The following is a 21,482-nucleotide window of genomic DNA, read 5'->3' on the forward strand; positions in this document are numbered from 1 at the left end:
GGTTCAGTTCCTAGCACCTACAAAGTGCCTTAGAATCAATGTTACCCTTTTCTGACCTCTGCAGGCACCAGGCACACACAAGGTAAATGCACAGACAAAACACTCATACACAGTAAATAAAATAAATCTTAAGAATTACATTATATGTGCTGCCTAGAAATCTGCCAAACTCCCTAAGAGGCAGAGCTCTCTCAGCAATCCTGCCATTTCCCCTTTCCACTCACAGAGTCATAGGGACCCAGTGTGGACAGAGGCTGACCACCCCTCTTGTCTGCTTCCATCCCTCTCCTTTTACTTGATACAGCAAAAATTCCACTTTAATAAGAACTTGCCTAAAAGCAACCGAAGGAGAAAGAGAATTTCTCTGCCCATGACTGCTCTAAGTGCTTTGGGACCAATCAGTGTAAGTCAATAGTTCCACTGGCTTCTGCAATTGCCATCTCCCCCAGATCCCAACTGGATATATTAGGAGACAGGATTCAGAGTAGGTGTTCCAGTGGGGTAGGTACCACACTTCCTTTCTTCCCTATAGCTCAGGACAAGCTATTGTCTTCACCAGGAAGAAAATCCCTTACCCAGCACACATTTGAAGCCACTCTGGGTTCAGCACTGAGACCTTCAATCAGACATTGCAGCAGGGGTGCCAAGTAGACATCATTGATGGCAGCTTCAGGGAGCAGCTCACAGATCCTGCCCACAGTCCATGCGGTTGTGTCTCGAACAACTACACTGGGGTCTTTCATTAATTCTATTAGGGTGGGCATAGCCTGTAAATGCAATAAAACAAAACAAGTTGAAATTCCTGCTGACCACTATTCAAAAGAAATACTACTGGGCTTTGTGGCACATGCCTATAATTTCAGCATTGGAACGAAGGCAGAAGAATGTGGATATAGTATTCCACTGTAATTTTCATTTATGTGGAAGGCTAAGAGAAGCATGAAGATGTTATGAGGCCTAAAGTTTGGATCTAGCTAGGTATGGCAGCTTAAGCTTATTACTTCAGCATTCACAAGCTGAGGCAATAGCCACCTTTTCAAGGCTACCCAAAAAGTCCTAAATCAACAGAAAAATGCTTATAATGTGGCATTAAAAAATTATAATACAATCTTCACAGTGATGACTCCATCCTGTTGTTCAAACAGCACAGAAGATAATGCTGCAAAATCCAGAAGAAAGAGCATTACTGGGTAAGAATATACTAAAGCTGACCTTTTTCTTGGCCTTTTCTTCATTTTTCAAGTTTCTAGGTCATGACTTAGTTTTAAAAAGTTAAGTATATTTTACCCTTAATGATGAGCAACTATAGTGAGACAGGGAAAGTGTCACACAGCACAGGCTGGTCTCATGACTATTAAGTTAAGGCTGACAGCCTTGGGTCTCTTGACAAGAATATGGGGTTTTAGATCTGGGTCTTTGTGAGTGGTTATTAACACACACACACCATTCCATTTTCCAGTTTGGCATCTCCCCAAGCTTTACCTGTATAACTAATGGTTTGAGCTGATTAGGCTCTGGTCCTTCCAAGATGCTGCCAAAAGCCATCACTGCTGCATCGCGGTACCGCCAGTCAGGGTTTTTGATGTGTTCTTTAATGAAGGGAAGGACATGCGGCACAATGTCATCTTCACAGCAGGTGGACAGAAGCATGAGGCACACCCCAGCTGCTTTACAAGGGTTCCAGTCATCGTCGTCATCGTTTTCATCCTGGGGAATGAATGTGACACTAGGTAAAGGTTTTGTTCCATGAATTCATGCAAAAGGTTCTCTACATACTTCCAGTCATTAGAGCTTAATGTTCATGGAACCAAAAAATAGTAAACATTTATTTTTCAAATTTTTCTCCGTGTCAAGTCAACATAGTCCATGTCAACCTAAGAAGCAGATGAAAACTCACCTTACTTATTACATACTATATAATGAAATGAAAAAATTCCAGTTACATACAAGAATGATTAACTGCCCAGCCTGGTGGGGTAAACCTGTGACAGTAACACTTGAGGATCCCAGGTAGGAAGACTGTCATGAGTTTGAGACCAACCAGGTGTACAAAGATTTTGTATCTCAAAACAGGAGCTGGACATTTAGCTCAGCTGGTAGAGTGCTTGCAAAACTCTGGGATACATAAAGCAGATAGTTAACACATGACTGTAATCCCTGCACTGGAAGCTAGCCCAAAAGTTCAAGGCCATCTTGTTATATACAGCAAATTTGAGATCAGCCTGGGTTATATGCAACCTTGTCTCAAGAAAGAAAGAAAGAAAGAAAAAAAAAAAAAAAAAAAACCAGCCAGTTGATGGTGACAAATGCCTTTAATCCCAGCACTTGGGAGGCAGAGGCAAGTAGATCTCTAGTTCGAGGCCAGCCAGGTCTACAAAGCTACAAAGAGAAACCCTGAAATAAAAGGAAGGAAAAAAACAAAATCTGTTCCAAAAGTAAAAATATAACAAATATATTCAAAAAACATTGTAGGACTGGAGAGATGGATCAGAGGTTAAGAGCACTGGCTGTTCTTCCAAAGGTCTTGAGTTCAATTCCCAGCATCACATAGTGGCTTTCAACCATCTGTAATGAGATCTTGTGCTGTTTTGAACTGCCGGGATACATGCAGGCAGAACACTGTATACATAATAGATAAATCTTTTTTAAAAAATTAGAAAAGGCCGGGCAGTGGTAGTACACGTTTCTAACCCCAGCACTCTGGGAGGCAGAGGCAGGTGAATCTCTGTGAGTGTGAGGATCTCTGTGAGTTCAGACCAGTGTGATCTACAAGGGCTAGTTCCAGGACAGTCTCGAAAGCCACAGAGAAACCCTGTCCCGAAAAACCAAAAACAAAACAAAACAAAAACCACTGCAGGTGCTGGATACACAGTGATCCAAGGCTACTCTTCAAAAGGACCCAGGTTCATTATTCAGCTCCAGTAGATCTGATGCCCTCTAGCCTCCAAGAGTACCAGGTACACAGTAAACAGGCATACAGAGGCAAAACACAAATCAGGGGCAGGGGAGAGGCAGGGAACCTTATAGTTATCAAACAAAAGCTAACCCTAACTTACACTGAGACTGCTACATTGAGAAGAATGTACATCCCTAGAAGTAATTTTATATTCCTGTGCAAAATATTTTTAGTGCTCAATTCCTAGCACTGATTTCTCAGGACACTGAAAGATCCTCAGTAACATTTCATATGCACTCCACCAAGAAACACTGCAATGAACACAATGAAGGGAACAATGGCAAAACAGACAGTATAGTGCTCATAAAGAACTGGCTGGGTATGGTGGGGCAGCACGCCTTTAATCCCAGCACTTGGGAGGCAGAGGCAGGCAGATCTCTGTGAGTTGGAGGCCAGCCTGGTCTACAGTGAGAGTTCTAGGACAGCCAGGGCTTGAAAAACCAAAATACCAATCACCAACACCTCCCTCAAAACAAAACATGTATCAAATGATTTCATGAACACAGTACAGATATCAAAACATTTAAGTTGGCACATCAATTCTACTTTTCTCCTTTCTTCTGCCTTGAGACTGACAGTAGTAGGGCCTTGTATGTGTCAGCAAGTTCCCTACTCCTATTGTGCTGCACCACAGCCCACAACCTGTCTGTACTGCAACTGACACAAAACATGTCCCATTAGAGTAGCTACTACAGCACTCAGGAAATGAGAGCAGTGTGTGGTTTGTTCTCAAACAAGAATACAGGATACTCAGGCACAGTCTCTTCACAAACAATTCAGTGCCTTAGTCCAGCTATCCCTGAGTCATCTACAACCGAACACCAGATGGTTTCCAATGTCCTCCATGTTTAACTGTTCCACATGGAACAAACTCACTCGCCCATTCAGTCAGAGACTCACCTGCTTAGTTAGTGTCTGTGTGAGGATGGGAACCAGGTACTGTAGTGCTCCCTTGGCATAAAACTTGCTGGTGTGCTCAGGGGGCCGTCCTTGTTCTGCTGCCTAGGGAGAAACACACAGTAAACTAGTTGTAATGAACACCACAGGAATGAAACAGGGATAAAGACTACTGTACCAGGCACACAAGTGGTAAACAGACATATAGAGGCAAAACACTTTGCATCAACTTCACTGAGATTTATGTAGCATATCCATCCATTATATATATATATGTTTATTAAAAGATAAAAGTCAGCTTTTAGAATTATATTCTTGAACTAGCAATGAATCTCAGCTGCTACAGTGTTTATCTAGCATGTGCAAAGCCCTTGGCTTAATCCCCAACATTTGCACAGGTTAGACATGGTGGTGGTATGGTCTAGAATCCCAGCCCTTGGACATGGGGGAAAGAGGAACTGAAGTTCAGAGTCATAGCCAGGTCTATACAAAGTAACAAGGGTGGGTGTGGGTGTGTCCAGGGTCAACCTTGAATACATAAAAAAATTTTAATTCATAATTTCATATCAATAACCCAATATCTAGGGCTAGTAACTCAGTTGCCAAAATGCTCAACTTGATTTTAGAGTTCCATCTCCAGAACACACACACACACACACACACACACACACACACACACACACACACGGACGGACGGACGGGAGAAATGGCTCAGGATCAGTAGTACAGGTTGCTCTTCAAGAGGGCCCAAGTTCAATTCCCAGCACCCACAGGGCAACTACCAACTATAGCCAGTTCCAGGAGATCAGACACCTTTATACCAATGCATATAAAATAAAACTAAATAAATTACAGCCAGAGGTGGCAGTGAATGCCTTTAATCCAACACTTGGGAGGCGGAATCAGGCACCTCTCTGAGTTTGAGGTCAACCTGGTCTACAGGGTGGATTCCAGGACAGCCAGGACTGATACACAGAGAAACCCTGTCGGGTGTAGGGAAGGAGGGAGACATGCATATTCTGGCAGTGCTTGAAGCACAGCTTCAGTGCCAGGGTTCCAAGAGAAAGACAGCCTTCTCCTTCCCTTGAGCTACTAAGTTGTTATCAATTACACCTTGAGGTTGAATTAAGATATCAAAAAGGAAAAATTTCCCATCAGCTACTGCTTCAATAAACTGACAACCTCCTGCCCCCTGGTGTTCACAGCTGAATTATCACGACAATACCTGAAACTGGGGATGTGGCTAGCAGAAAAACCACAATCCTATAAGGACAGTAGCCCAGGCAGAATAGAACACTTCAACAAGAATGGTACCCACAAACAAAAATGTATAAGATTTCAGCAGAATGAACAGCACCTCTTCTCAAAGAGGCTCACCCCAGGCTCACCTCTGAAGCTTCAATGGCCAAATCCATTTCCTCATCACAGACATTGGACCAAAATTCTATTCCTTGTAGCGCCACCTCATCAATGTCACTCTTCATTGCTTCAATTGTGATCTTAAAGGGGGGAGGATTTAAATGAATAAATGAATGAATGAATAAATAAATAAAACCCAGACCCCAAGTTAAGTACAGATTTAAGTCAGATATCCTTTTAACCATTCAAGTTTAAAAAAAATTATGAAGTTTAGTTTGACATAAAAAGTAACAAAAATAGGAAAAGATTTGCAAAATATATTTTTTTAAACAATCACCACTGGTAAATTTACCATTCATGGAAGGGTTCATGGCCATAATCCCAGCCCTTTAAGGGGACTGGTGAATTTGTGGCCATCCTGAACTACGTAGTGAAATCCAGACCAACAGGAATTATGGTGTGAAATAATGTCTCACAAAAATAAAAAACAAGCCTTAACACCCATACTAAAGTTATCTTGACTTCATGTTTAAAAAAAAAAAAAAAAGAAAGAAAGAAAAGAAACTCCACAGAATCACAAAATAGCAATTAAAAATAATGAGCCCTGCAACCATTTCCAAGTTCAAATTACATGAAATACTTACCGCAAAAAGGGCAGGACCCATATATGTCTCCATGTACTGGTAATACAATGACATTATCTTCACTAGATTCTGTAAAGCAGCCACTCGTACCTTTAAGAACACAGCAAACAGTTACTAAGTAACCAAGCAGTCTGCACAGGTAGACAAAATGAACTAAGGGTATCTGAGTATGTCATCATTTGACCCCAATCAATCCCTCCATTTTCACTATCTCTGGCTTCTCATCCTGACCCCCACCATGTTTTACCAATGCCTGAAAAGCCACATCAGGGTTAAACTCACTAGTGCTGCTTAGACTGAAAATGTCCCTTTTACTAACTTCAAGGGTCCAGTTTAGGTTACAGCAATAGCAATGCCATTTCTACGATGAAGATAATCATGGGAACAACTCAAGACACTAAACCAGCAAAATTAATCAAAACCTCCTTCCCAATCTTTAAGAGGGTAATAGTCTCCAATGTAGAAAACTCTCATTAGTAAGATTGGTCAAACCATGTTTAATTCATTGATTCCCTACATTTTCAAACTGGATGATAGAATCAGCATTTCCTAGGAAGATAGGGGCAGACAATTTTCATAAAGGAACAAACTTACCCTTGTATCTGGACACTGTGTGGCTTCACAGACCACTTGCATGATAAAGTGCCGTTCAGACTGCAGAAAAACAAACAACATTAGGAATGTATTAACTGCATGTAGGAAGGTCTGACAACTTTACAAAGAAAATCCATCCCTATGTCAAGGCCCTGCAACATTCTGGTACAATCTAACACCCTTACCTGAGGCAGTAAGGGCTATAAGCAGTTTGCCTCTGGTGTCTTCAGTATGACCCTTCCCTCTAAGGAAGTCTTTAATCTTTTAATTCCCAAAGTGACCTTCCCAAACAAGGTACCAGAGAGGAGGCAGACAGGAAGAAGTAGGTCACAAGGTTTAAGCAATAGCAAAAAAGAAAACAAAAACAAAAACAAAAAAAAAAAAAAAAAAAAACAAAAAAAAAAAAAAAAAAAAAAAAAACTAACCAACCAAACAAACAAACAAAAAAAAACCTTACATGCAGGAAAACCACTTTCCTCATATGTAAATTTTAAGATTAGCGAGGCAGAGAGATCTCTATGATTTGAGGTCTGTTCCCCAAAATTTAAAAAAAAAAAAAAAAAAAAAAAAAAAAATTAAGAATTGATTTCAGAGACAAAGTTTCCTGTGAATTGACAAATTCACAATCGTGCTGAAGGGAGAACAAAATACTCTTCCTAAATCATCTAAAAATCACTTCTGATCCAATTAAAATTCGTTTGCTCTGAAGCTGAGCATGGTGGCACACACCTTTAATCCCAGCACTAGGGAGACAGATGGCTCTGAGTTCCATGACTGACAGGCCTACCCTGTCTCAAATAAAATAAAAGAATAAATATAAGCCACACACCCACAAATTAGTTTGCTATGGTATCCTAGATTTCACTACTCTACTCAAAAGCCAAAAACAGAAGAAAAAAAAAAAAAAAAAAAAAAAAGAGCCAAGGTGTCAACAAACAAAAATCCTAAAATACTTGCAGAGCATATGGTTCAGTAATTCCATTTCTGAGTATAGGCTACAAGAACTGAAATCAGCTCTCAAAAACCTCCCCACAAGCTTGGACTATCTTCAGGAACCCTGGCAGTAGGGCCACAATACAAACCTGGTACATGAGCTAGATTGTTGGAGCCCCTTCCCTATGGTGGAATGCCATGCTCAGCCTTAATATACGGGATAGGAGCTTGGCCAACCTATTGTGTCAGACTTTGTTGACTCCTCATGGGAGCCCTTACCCACGAGGAGGGGTGGACAGAGGAACAGGGGGTGGACTGAGAGGCAGGTGGGAACACGGGAGGGGGGTGGGACAGAGAACTGTGATTGGAATGTAAAATGAAATTTAAAAGAATAAATTTAAAAAACAATCCACACACACATGTTCATTCACAACAGCACTGTTCACAGTATTCAAAAGGTGAAAGCAACCCGAAACGGTCGGCTTGATACGCAAAATGCAGTACATTCCTACAAAGGAGTCTTAACCAGACTTAAAAGGAAAATTGTCACCATGCACAGATGCGTCTTGAAGGTTAGGTATAACCTGGTGAGATGGCTCAGTGGGTAAAGGTACTTACTGAGCAAGACTGATGACCAGAGTTCAACCCCTGGAACCCTTGCAAAGGAAAAAATAGATTCTAAAGTTGTCCTCTGACAGACTGATTCACTCTGTGCCACCCACATAATAAATGATAGTAACTCAAACTTGAAAAGGGCAAATGCAATCTGATTCCATTCATAGAACAGAAAGTAGAATTGTGGGTGCTAGAGTCAGTCACTAGAGGTACCCAGTTTTGCCAGATGAAACTCTGAAGAGTGTGTTTATAGCAGAATGACTAACTGAACTTATACTGAAAAATGGTCATGATGGTGAACCTGGCATTTCAACCAGTCTTCATGGAGGTATCTCACAAGAAACCTTGGCTAGAATGGAGACAAATGCTTCTAAACAAGGTAGGACTTTCCAATCTTAAAACTAAAACCAATGCTTTGAGTCCTTCTTCATTCCTCATCCTGAGAGGCCATCTTTCATGTTCCAGAGAAGCATACCTCTTTGTCAAAGTTTGCTTTGGTGAACTCCAGTGAGTTCAGGAGTGCATTAGTAGCAGCTAGCTTCACATTGTTACTAGGCTCTTCTTTCCTCATCCCCTGGATTATGGCAGTCAGAATCTCATTGGATTTATCTTGTAGCTGCTCTGGGTCCTAATACAAACAAAGAAATACAATGGTCATACCAACAGCAATCTTTTCAATTATAAAAATCTACCTAAGGGAGTCCCATGACTTTGACCATTTCTCACACATCTCCATTTTTACCAGTTCTGCAGATTACCTGCAAAATACTCTCTCCCTCTCAGAACAGTACAAAATTAAACTGAAACAAATCAAACTCATTATCCCTGACTTCACATGTCTCAGGAAACAGGTTGCATTGGCTTTTCCCCACTCTGTACACACTGAGACGGCAGTGCAGTCTTGTGGTTTTCCCCACCTGTGCCAAACAAAATAGAGCCAAGGACCTGGATACCTCTGAGGACATCTAAGTTCAGGTCAAATGTTATGGGCCATGCAGTAAGTCAATGCTGAAAAGAAATTAAGAGTAAATCTCAACAGCAACAGTCCAAAGAGGGCTGCACCTAAGACTTCTGTGGTTATAGCAACTAAACCAGCTACAACAAGTGAGAAAAGTGGCTTATAGCCTGTAAATAAAAAGGCACTGGAACATTCATTCACAGTACCCCAAGAACACTGAGCCAGCACTTGAGAAATGGAGGCAGAAAGATCAGGAGTTCAAAGTCAGCCTGGAATAAGAGACTATCTCACAACAACAAAAACCCAAAGTATCTCGTATGGATTTCCACTCTGAGTTTGTTCTTTTTATTTTTGTGCTGGAGATCATACCTAAGAGTATTATGAATGGTAGGCACTCTACCACTTAAGCAATACCCTACAGCCCCTTTCTGAGTTCATGACCCTTTAAGTTCCTTACTTCAGACCATGACTAGTAATGAGACTACCAAAGTAAGTATATCCATCTTTAAAGCACTATAGCAGGTTTGTGCTTCCATCTGATAAGAGATTCCCAATACCACTCACACTACAGCTAAAAGAATTAAGGTGTATAAATTAGAAACAGAAGGCAAGTACTTACTATATCTTGACAAATGTAACCAATAGCTTCCAATGTGGACTCTTTCATGTGCTCTGTGCTGTTAGGGTTTGTAACATTGGCTACCAGCTGAGGAATGAGTTCTGGCCACTGGTTTACTGGGATCTCTGCACAAGCAATACCGGCCACGCATTGTGAGGCAGAACTAGGCCGGTAAGTTTCTGTGCCCAAAGTCTGCAAAACCTGGGGATGGGTGGGAGAGATATTACACAACAGAATACCAATTTGTAACATTCTTTGATCACATTACCACCACTCAGTTCTTTATCATGTGTCTGATTTTTATTGACCTCACCCCCAAAAGACTACTTAAGTATGTACATGGATCTCCAAAAGCTAAAAACAAAACCCTGCAGCCAAATGAACTTCTTCCAAACTCACATTTCACTTAAAAATCAACACATGTCAGAAACTCAAGAGTGAGAGGTGCAATGGGGGCAAGATACATTTTTGGGACACTTGGTAGTAAAGAGATTGCTCACTAACTTTGGTGGATAGCAAGGTGGAGCTGTGGAATGAGTAGCTCTGGACACCCAGGTGAAGGTAATCCTACAAATCGAATCTGACTCAAGAAAGTGACTTTCTCAACAGTGACAGGAACGAATCTCCTCCCTGGTCACTGATAACCCAGTACTGACTTATGCAAAAAGGCTTAGGGTTGAGTGACACCATCATTGAAATGTCACCAAAATCTAGACTCAACCATTACATAACTTGCACTCTCAGAGGTTTGGTTCTTTATGTCTAAGAAACAAATACCATTCTTAGCCATCACCAAGTAGTTGGTGATGGCAAATAGAGATCCACTTGTCACTAAGCATGTGTCATTGGAAATGGCAGACACACAACATTTATACAGGGCAATGGCAGAGATTCAGGTAGAATGAAGCCACAATCTGCCCAGGGTTAACCATTACCACGTTCAGCTAATTCAGACCATGAACTCACTAAGAATCATTAGTCCACTCAAAGGCAAACGGTTAACTGCTCCTGGCATGAACAGGGCAAAAGAAAAGCTGCCAGATATTCAGGCCAGCTCTGCTGACTGGGTCAGGTCATTTAGTGCCCGCTGTGTAGCTATTAGCTAGTAGGAACTCTATTTCTCTTACACGGTGTATCATCTTTTCCAGCCTCCCCCCACCCACCCTCCACAGCTCCACCTGGTAACAAATAATTCTGATTTTAAGTAAAAGTTTTGCTGTCTAGGAACAATAGAGCTAGAATGGATGCCAATAAAAAAATGTATGTCAAAAACAAAGTAGTGGAAACCCTAGCACATACCTATAATCTTAGCACTTAGAAGGCTGAGGCAGGAAGGCTGGGCTATATACACAATGAAATCCTTTCTCAAAACCATAACAAAATGAAACAAATGAAAAATGAAGTAAACTCTCAGGAACAAAATGGTATTAATAACTCAATCTGATTAAAGTCCCAGTCCCAACCCCCCATTTTTTTTAGTCAAAATATATTTCATTTATGTCTAACAGCTAAGAGAAATAGGAATTAAAACATCATACATGGCTGAAAAGATTGCTTTACCATCTTAACCATCAAGAATGCATATATCACTTGCAGAGGACCCAAGCTTGGCTCCTACACCTAGCAGCTCATAACCACCTCTAACACCCACTCCAGTGGGATCCAACACCTTTGTCCTCCGCATAGGCACCTCAACTAAAGCACATTCCCCACACACAAATAATTAAAAATAATGGCAATAACTAGACATAGTGGTACCCACTTTTAATCCCAGCACTAGGGAAGCAGAGAGAGAGGTAGACCTCTGTGGGTTTGAGGCCTGTCTAGTCTACCTAGTGAGTTTGAAGCCAGCTAAGACTACATAGTGAGAACCTGTCTAAAAACAATACTTTAGACAGAAACAGCTTTATAGACTCCAAGGACGAATCAAACAATCAGTTGCTTTCCCAACATGCCTATAATATGACAGGCACCAGAAAGCATGACTGGAGAAGGAAGGATGATCACTACTGGGGAAGCATATGTCTCAAAGGATACTAATTTGCCTAAAGCTGGCATCTAAATCCAACAATACGATGCCTATAATATCAAACCTGCATATGCACATAGAAATTTCTTTTATTTCCACTTTATAAGCCCAGAATAAATTATGACTACATAGCTGTTTAATTTACCTAGCTTCCTTTGCCTCTTAGCCAAATAATAATACAGGCCACTAAATAACTTTATTAAGTAAAAGCAAAAAAGACAAACCTGCCTGTATATTTAAATCCTAGGCTTTTAGCGAGATGGCTAATTCAACAACAAAACTCACAAAAATGTCATGTTGCAAAACAGCAAAGAACACTGTCATTTTCCTTAAAATTCTTCATCTCAATCACAATACTGAGATCTCAAGGAAGTTTTTCATAATTTGGTACATAAAAGAACTAACACTAGGCTAGCTGTGGTGGTACACACCTTAGATCCCAGGAAACAGAAGCAGGCAATTTGTGGGTTTGGGGTCAGCCTGGGCTAGTGAGATCCAGATCCAAGATAGGTAGACAGATAGATAGACAGATGAATAAATAAATCTCATACTCCCATTTGCAAACTCTTTGCCTTTGAAAGACACAAGAATCACTTAATTTTCTCTAACTTTACACAATTCATGATAGTTACTAGCCACCACTGAAGCTCAACAGAGGCTGTCAATCGACTGTGCTGGGGAGATAGCTCAGAAGTTAATAACACTTCCTGCTCTCCCAGGACCTGAGAGGTCTGTTCCCAGCACCCTGGCCTGATGGCACATTAACTCTAGTTCCAGGGAACCAGACAACCTGTCCTGGCTTCCAAAGGCATCCAAACATTAAAAAGAAAATATTCTAAAGCATCTCTGAACATCCAGACATGGTGGCATACACCTGTACCCAGCATTCAGGGTAAGAGTAAGGAAGGTAAAAGAAAGAAGAGTTCAGAGCTCCCTTTTACTACATTGTAAATTCAAGACCAGCTGGGGTACCTAACACTATGCTTTAAATACACAGACACATACACATGATATCAGAGTGCAATGTGGTGACACATACTTAAAGTACCACTATTTCGGAAGTAAAAACAGGAAAACCAGAAATTTGATGTTAGCCTGGACTACATAGACTGTATGGAAAGAATTCCCAGCTTCACTCTAGAGATCCCAAATACATCAAATACTTCGTTCTCTTAGGTAGTGTTAAGGAGAGAACCTGAGGCTTTATAGATACCAGAAGCCTCTATCACTGAGCTAAATTCCGACATAGAGACAAATATAAATAATACTAGTGAAATGTCTTAGGTGATGATGATACATAGCACCAAAACCTGTACTTCCCCAACTGATGGTTATCTCAGTTAGCTGAACCAACCAATCACCAAACACCTTTTGTCACACTGAGAGGTTTTAATAAAACAAAATTTCTAGCTACAGGTAAAGTTTAGGTCTCAGAAACACTGTCCAATTTTTTTTTAAGATTTTATTTATTATGTATAGTGTTGTTCTGGCATGTCTACATACCAGAAGAGGGCACCAGATCTCATTATAGGTGGTTGTGAGCCACCATGTAGTTGCTGGGAATTGAACTCAGAACTTCTGGAAGAGCAGCCAGTGCTCTTAACCTCTGAGCTATCTCTCTAGTCCCCTCACTATCAAATTCTATGCCATGCAAATGACCAAGCCTTGACAACACTGCTGTTTAGGCCACATGACAGCCACTTACATAGTTCTTCACTTCCCGTCGAGCATTAGCGTCAATAGCAAGCCACCTCTGCTGGTACTGTGCCTTGATATCTGGATCTTTTGATGTCAAAGAGTTCTTGATTTGTAGACCAGCAGCAACTCTGGCAACCTGACTGTTTCCTGGATTTGCCAGCACTCTGGACAGTTCCACAAGGAACGTGGGCTATTGAGAAAAGATGCATTTGTGAGTATCTCAGAAATTTCAACTTCCTTGTAGAACACACACACAAAAATTTAGACCACATCAAAATCTCTCAGGAACCTGGGAAATATCTATTTGAAGTGGTACCTGCCTAGTTTCAATACTCAAGAGGTTTCCTTGGGTTCAAAAATCTTAAAGCCAAATAAGCTAAGCAATTTAAAATTCAACTTCAAAGTAAGTCCTGTAAAAACATTACTTACTATAAAAGAGATGATGTCTTCCTACCAAGATCATCCTTTGTGCACAACTCTTCAGACAGCTCCCCAGAAGTAAAGAAAATCGACAAACTGACACTGGGTTATCCTAGGTTTAAGGTTCCCAATGCACCCATAGTACTGAAAATTTGCTGACTATAGGATGAAGGAGAAAACTGGTGTATACTTTTAAAAAATCTAGTCTGAAGTAGTAACACTCAGTGCAGCTTTCTGACCTTATATAAGTGAAGGTCTGTAACAGAAATCTATGTAAATCTAAAACAGATGTAAGTGCCCAGTCCTCTGCAGCTTAGTTCTGAGTGTTCAGCAAAAGGGATTTAAGAGTAAGTGTTAACTAATATTCAGAAACAGAAAAAAAGAAAAACCTGACAAGACAAAGCCAGACAGGGGTGGCACACACCTTTAATCCCAGCAATTGAGGGACAGAGCCAGGAGGATGTGTATGAGTTCAAAACCAGCCTGATCTACAGAATGAGTTCCAAGACAGGCTCCAAAGTCACAGAGAAACCCTGTCTTGAAAAACCAAATGATGTGACAAGATAAGTTGTCTCAAAAAAAAGAAAAAAAAAAAAAAAAAAGAAAAAAAATCACTTTCTATTTATAGCAACATGTACCAATGGCCCTCTCATGTTTTGGACCCACTCTCTAAAATAAGGGTCCACGCCCCCTAAACAGGAGTGTGTGTGTATGAACCTGACCAAACAGGAAAGTTAATGGCAAAAGTAGACATATTTCCTTACTACTAGCTAGCTCTAAAAAACAGGAGATAATTCCCAAAGTTTTATTATGTGCCACTCAAGAGTGAAACGTAAAGGACTTTTCTTTTGCAAATCAGCAAAAGAATATATACCATGAATGGAATTCCAGTCTACACTAACAAGGAAATGCTTAAAAGGGGGTGCACAAAACATAAAAGGTTAATAAAAAAAGTCCCCTACCTAAATACTGAAAAGGCCCGTTTGCACAAATGGGTTTTGTCCCTATGAATGTTACTGTTTTACCAAGCTATCACAAAGGACTACATTTGGTTACAGTGTTTTTTGACTTACTACCTTTAAGAGACTTTCAGTTTCACCCACCCTCCCTTTACCAACCCCTAGGAGGGCTACCAAAGAGAAACATTCTGGCACGAGACTACTCCAATCATCTCCCACCCTCCTACATAAAGGTCAGGTTTTTTTTTTTTTTTTAAAAATGTACTTCTAAAATCAGAAAATATGAAAAACTGGATAACTGTGATTTCTTCAGGGAATAAAGCACAATCTCAGGAATGAGCCTCAGACTCTGGGCAGGATATAGATCCCTAAGGATGAAGTCCCTAATGATCCAAGTCCAAACACAACATTCATGCACTCTTAGCTCAGGAGAGGAATAACAGGGCACCAAAGGGGAAAAAAATAGTGGCAATGGGTTCAGAGGTGGTCGGCAGCCAGGCGTGGCCCTAAGCACAGACCAAGGGAGATGGGAAAGGATAGGGCTCTGGGAAGTAGGTGCAGACAGCCACAAGAGCCACGGGGCACCAAGGAAAAGCAGGCACTAGCCAGTAGAAGGCAGGCAGCAGGTCGCTGAGCTTCCACATGGCCCCTAGGCCCGGCTCCCCAACCCCCACCCTTGCTGAACACGCAGCGCCATGCAACCTAACTTCCCTTCCCTCCCTCTTTCTCCCTCCCGCTGCACCGCCGCCCTCAGGCCGCGAGGCGATTGGACAGCGATCACCCCGGCTCGCCTCGCCATTGGCCAGACGCAGGGCCCGGGGCGGGACACACCCACCGGCTTCCCGATGGCGGGGTTAGGTTGGACCGGGCGGGGGGGAAGGGGGACGAGATGGGGCGGGGTGGGTTCCTGAGGCCTGGGCCTCCAGGAGGGCGGGAAGGCCCGCACGCAGGGATGGGGACGCGGCGGGATGGGGCGCGGCGGGGCAGCACGCACCAGGTTCTCTACGGCCGCACGCTCCAGGAACTTCTGCGCCGCTTCCAGCTCCAGCCGATCTGGGGGGGGGGAGGAATGGGGAGAGGTAGCGGGGTCAGAGGGGCCACCCCCTCCCCCACCCCAGCCCCCTCGGCCCGACCCCCGGCCCGGAGTCCTACCCGGAGACACGGTCTTCTCGAGGATGGTGATCAGCTCCATGGCGGAGGTGACGGCGGTGGGGACTCCTCCAAAAACGACGGCCCGGGCGCTCGGGCGGCGGCTCCAACTGGGGATGGGGGTTGGGGGTCGGGTGGGAAGGGAGGGTGGGGTGGGGGGCGGGGGTCACCACAAGCCCATTCACCGGCTGCCTCTGGGCAGGCGCTCTGTCTCCCCTTCCTCCCCTCTCTCCTTCCTTCCGCCCTCCTAATGTGTTAGGCGGCGGCAGCTGCTCCTCTGGCGGCGGGGGAGGGACCCCGGGGGCAGCTCAGAGCGCGGCTGGTGCTCAGGCGGCGGAGGGAGAAAGAAGGAAGGGCGGCAGTAAGTGAGAGGCGGATCTCTGGGAGGGAGAGAGATTGAGGGAGGGAGGCGGAGGGATATTCTTGCCGGACCTCTCCGCGGCGGCACCGCGCTGCACGACGATTGGCTGCTGCCGCGGCTACGCGAAACCCCCAATTGGCTAGAAGGTTAGCGTTGAAGGGCCGCCGCGCGCCTATTCGCTCGCGGGCTTCAAGGCCCGGTTGGCTGGGCGGGCAGCGGAATACAGAGTGCTCATTGGCCGAGGGGCGGGACATTGGGGTGGGGCAGGTAAGAGCCGGCTTCTAATTGGGCAGTCCGGGCAAAGGCCTTCGGGCTCACACCGGCTGTGCGCGGGGAGGAGGGCGGGCGGAAGGTAAGACTCGGAGCGTGCCCGATTGGCTGGGATACTGGACGTTGATAGGACGGGGCGCCGGGAGACCTGGGGAAAGGAGTTCGGGGTCGCTGGGCGTAAAGGCGGGAGTCGCCCGTGCTGCTAAGAGTCTAGCGCGTGGGACGACGGGACGCCTCCGGGGAGGGGCGGGGCTGCGCGCGAGTCGCTCGGAATGGTCTCCGCGCAGTGCGGTCACTGGCGGGGGTATAAAAACTGAGGGTTTCGCGGGCCTCAGAGGGGGCGGGGAGGGGGACCGTTAAAATCCTGTGCCGCGCCCACAGGAAGCTGTGTAAATGGCGAGGTCTGCTCTCTGCCGGCCTCAGGGCTGAGCAGGACCGTGAGGACCACGTGGTTCACCTTCCAACGTGCAGAATTGGAAACTGAAGCCCAGAGAGAGCGTGGAGCGTGTCCAAGGTCACACAGCCGATTAAAGACTCGGTCAGAGCTGGGTTCAGTTGCGCTTAATTGCCCTTGGAGTCCCTGCCTGGACTTCTGTGGTTACAAAGTTTCGCGTAGATGCGTCTTTAGACCACTCCACTTAACAGCTACTTTAAACCACTGGTGATCGAACTAACACCGAAAAGATGTGTGTAAAAGGATTTAAAGAACATGTGCACTGACTAGGCGTGGCAACACACCTGCAATCTCGGTATCCCGAAGGCCAAGGCAGCCCGAGCTACATACAGTCTGAGATCCTGTTTCAAAAAAACAAACAAAAATCTGGTGAACTTAAGTTGTTTTGCACTCCCTTCTCCCTACTTGGGTGCATGAGCTGCAAGTCGAGTTCAGGAGCAGCAAATGGGCCCAGGATTAGTGTCATGTAGATTTTTTATTTTAAATTTGGGTTTTTCCAGACAAATTGCTTTGGAGCCTGTCCTGGAATTAGCTGTGTAGACCAGGCTGGTCTTGAATTCACAGAGATTTGCCTGCCTTCGACTCCCAACTGCTGGGATTAGAGCTTGTGACACCAAGGCCAGTCTTACTGCCTACTTTTAACATGAAGAAGTTGCTAGTCTTCTAGCACTAGCACTAGTCACATTTGGAAAACCCAGTAGTATTTTCTGGAAGGACAGACTGACTTGGCCAGCTAACTTGTCATTTGTTTTTTGACAGCTTCAATATCATTCACCCTAACTATTTTAAGAAAAAAAAATTTTTGGTCAGCATGCAAGTGTGGTTTTGGTGTGAGTCTTTGTTTTTGCTTCCTAAAGACGGTCTCATGCAACTCTGCCTGGCCTGGAAATCACTAGGTTGGTCCAGGCTGGTCTTAAACTCACACCCACCTGCTTTTGCCTTCTAAATGCTAGAATTAGCCCGTCGATGATGGCCCACCCTGTAAGCCCAGCACTTGGGAGGCAGAGGCAGGCATGTCTATGAGTTTGAGGCCAGCCTGGTTTATAGAGTGAGTTCTAGGATATCTAGGACTGTTTCACAGAGAAACTCTTGTCTTGAAAAACCAAGTAAATATAATAATAATAATAAAGGAAAATGCTAGGATTAAAGGCATATATCACCAAGCTCAGCCAAGAAATTATTGTTTGTTTTTCCCTCTAGGCAGGGTTTCCCTGTGTAACTTTGGAGCCTGTCTTGGAACTAGCTATACTCAAACTCACAGAGATCTGCCTGCCTCAGCCTGAATGCTGGGGTTACCCCTGTTGCCTTCTCTTCACCATGTAAACATGTGAACACACCTACATTTGGATACACACACACCTTGCTGATCCTGTGCCTTCATAACTTTGATTCTAAGTCAAAAGTTGGTCCTTTTAGGCTATAGAAATTTATAGTTTTACAAGAAGAAGTGTAGGCCCATCATTCCTCATACCCTTTTTTTTTTTTTTTTAAGACAGGGTTTCTCTGTGTAACAGTCCTGGCTGTCCTTGAACTTGCTTTTGAGACCAGGCTGCCCTGGTCACTGAGATCCACCTGCCTCTGCCTCCCACTGGGACTAAAGGTGTGTACAACATCCATGCCCCTCACACCATCTTTTAACTAGTTCGTTTCCTCTGGTTTTCCAGCTCCCTAACCCCAATCTTGTGCTCTGTCAACTAGAAGGGCTGCTCTGTATGTATGGGTTTAAATCAGTGAGGGAGACGCTGGGGTGTACATCATTCAGTCAGCACAGGGTTTGCTTAGTGTTCCTGGTTAGCTTTCCGTCCACAGGGCTGAGTGGTGCCTTGACAGTCTGATGGTGCTGATGGCCCGGAGGATTCCTGGATAGCCACTCATCTCCAATCCATGTTGGAAGGCCAAAGAAGCTGTTTTAAGTGGAAGATGGCTGCAGCAGCCACATACTGCCCAGCAGAGTGAAGGCTAGCAGGCAAAAAACCCTCTTCACTACCACTGAAAAGTCTGTTCACTCTAGGGGAGACTCCCCCCATCATCAGTTAATCCACCCAGGAAATACCCTCACGACCTGTCCAGAGGTTGAGTCTCTTCATTGATCAACCATGTTGACAACCAGGATTCACCATTGCACTAACATGAACAAAGCTCAGGGTTTGCTCCCCAGCTCTGCATAAGCTGGATATAGTACAGTGCTCTAGCCCTGTGATCTCAGTACTTGGAGAGTAAATGCGGAAGGATCAGAAGTTTAAGGTCTTCTTTGGCTGCATACCTAATCTGAGTTCCATGAGACCCTGTCTCAAAATAAATAGGGACTGCAGAGATGGTTCAGTGGTTAAGAGCACTGACTGCCTTTTCAGAGGATCCAGGTTCAATTCCCTGCATGCACAAAGCAGTTTACAACCCTCTTAACTCCAGATCCAGGTGGTCTAGTGCCCTCTGGCCATTTAAAAATAAGGCTCAGTGAGATGACATCCCTGAGAATGGATGATGACCCCTGGTTTTTTTCCAGGACAGTCTGCTTTCCTGCTGTTTGCTGAGACCACCTTTGCCTCAGCATCAGTCATAGTAGTACCAGTCAGAGGAAATGGATCTTTTTTAAAGTTCCTGGAATGAGATGGTGGAAGGATAGTAGTTTGGCATTAAAATTCCCATCAAGCATCAGATCCTTACTGAAACCAACATGCGTTCGTTGTGTTTTTGTTGATGGTCTTTCCTGTCACAGATATTCCTACTCTATTGCGTTCACCACAGCATTAAGGGTTGATCACAGACATCAGAAATTTCTGCTTGAGTTCATGTTCCCAGCTCTCCCTTTGGCTTTTGGAGACAGGGTTTCTCTGTTTTGTTTTGGAGTCTGTCCTGGCACTTGCTCTGTAGACCAGGCTGGCCTTGAACTCACAGATACCCACCTGCCTCTGCCTCCCAAGTGCTGGGATTAAAGGCGGAAGCTACCAGTGTCTGGTGCTCTCCCTCTTCTTAATCTGTGAGATATAATTTCCTCTTGTAAAATGGGACTAAGAGGGCTGGGGAAGTAGCTTAGCAGACAGCACTTGCTGAGCATACATAAAGCTAGTTCTGCCCCAGCATGGAAAAGAGAAGACATTCTTAAAACTTGCTTCTTGAGTTTGGTTTTTTTTTTTTTTTTTTTTTTTTAGATTTATGTACATGCATGAGTTTTTTTTGTTTGTTTGGGTTTTTTTTTAGATTTATGTGCATGCATGTGTCCATCTCTGCCTCGAGCGCGCGCACACACACACACACACACACACACACACACACACACACGTGCTTGCACCATGTGCAGGTCTAGTGCCAAAGGGGATAGAAGAGTGTTGGATCCCTTGGAACTGGAGTTACAGATTGATGTTAGTCACTATGTGGGCTCTGAGAACTGAACCTAGGTCCTCTACAAGAGCAGCAAGTGCTTTTTTAACCCCTGAGTCATCTCTCCTGCCAGATTCTCAGTCTTACTTTGCAACTGCAGCTGATTGGTATCTGTGAAATGGGAGAAATCTGCCCCTTTAGAAAGTCCCCATAAATAAACTTCTGCATGGAGGGGTATAGCACTTCTGGTGCTAAATACTGGATTCTTCACTGGAGCAGAGCCCACAGCAAGTGTCTAAGCAGGAGAATTCATGTCAAGTTTCATGGGACTGAGAAAGGGCATCCGAAGACTGCCTGCCTGTCTAGTCTACACTGCTTATGCATGACACTACTCCCAAGAAATTTAGGGCCTGGAGAACATTCACCACAGAAAAGCAAGGAAGGACTGCTATTCCATCTTTATAGTTCTCAGGAGCTAGAGAGATGGCTTAGCAGTTAAGAGCAGTTCCCAACCCCCACATGGCAGCTCATAATCTTTGTGATTCTGGTTCCAGGGGGAACCAACACCCTCTTCTGACCTCCTTGGGCACCGAGCACACACATAATGCACATATATGCAGATAGAAACTTCAAACAAAAAAACCCAAAGCACATCTCTAACCCCCTACCTCTTGCCTTTGCTGACTAGGCTGTTTCTCAAATGATCCTTAATTTGTAGCCTTTAGTTTTTGCTGCATCCCATTGATTGCCACCTAGGGAGTTCCTTCCTATTATTCCTTGTTCTAGGTGTCAAGTGACACTGGCCCTGACCATGTTGTCTCACATAGGCCCCAGACACTGTGATTTGATCACAGAACTACATACATTCCTGGCCCTTGGTTTTTCAAGATAGGGCTTCATTTTGCTGCCCAGGCTGGCTTTGAGGTACTGATTCTCCTAATGATAGGATGACAGGCATGGTGACAGTCCCTAGTCTTCAGCACACCTACTGTCTAAAAGGATCCTTACTGCCTTTCCTAACTCCTATGTATCTCACTGTTTAAAGTAGTGCCTAGCATATTGTAGGTTTTCAGTGTGCTAAATGGATAAAACAGACACAATTAACATGCAGCATATTCATGTGACTTGCAAGAAGTGACTTTGATTTATCAAAGCTGCTTTATAACTTAGCTCTGCTCTCCTTATCTTACCCATAGGTACGGGGATCAGGAAACCTAGAATTCTTTCCTCATCCTTCTCCATTGTCAAT

The 21,482-nt window shown here is 43.9% G+C and overlaps 1 protein-coding gene across 1 annotated transcript in view; it reads right to left on the reverse strand.

Moving 5' to 3' along the window:
* The window catches only part of Kpnb1 (karyopherin subunit beta 1), a 28,564-nt gene extending 12,422 nt beyond the window's left edge, over positions 1–16,142 (reverse strand). The window contains exons 1-11 of the mRNA XM_051175150.1: positions 15,834–16,142; positions 15,676–15,734; positions 13,310–13,492; positions 9,576–9,776; positions 8,474–8,626; positions 6,451–6,510; positions 5,857–5,946; positions 5,242–5,352; positions 3,857–3,958; positions 1,483–1,707; positions 576–767 (exon numbers count right to left, since the gene is read on the reverse strand). Coding sequence (XP_051031107.1) covers positions 576–767; positions 1,483–1,707; positions 3,857–3,958; positions 5,242–5,352; positions 5,857–5,946; positions 6,451–6,510; positions 8,474–8,626; positions 9,576–9,776; positions 13,310–13,492; positions 15,676–15,734; positions 15,834–15,873 — 1,416 coding nt within the window. The 5' untranslated portion in view covers positions 15,874–16,142. The remainder of the gene's footprint in view (positions 1–575; positions 768–1,482; positions 1,708–3,856; positions 3,959–5,241; positions 5,353–5,856; positions 5,947–6,450; positions 6,511–8,473; positions 8,627–9,575; positions 9,777–13,309; positions 13,493–15,675; positions 15,735–15,833) is intronic.
* Between the last annotated feature and the right edge of the window lie 5,340 nt (positions 16,143–21,482).

Source organism: Phodopus roborovskii, unplaced genomic scaffold (assembly GCF_943737965.1).
Source record: "Phodopus roborovskii unplaced genomic scaffold, PHOROB, whole genome shotgun sequence".
Classification (NCBI taxonomy): Eukaryota; Metazoa; Chordata; class Mammalia; order Rodentia; family Cricetidae; genus Phodopus; species Phodopus roborovskii.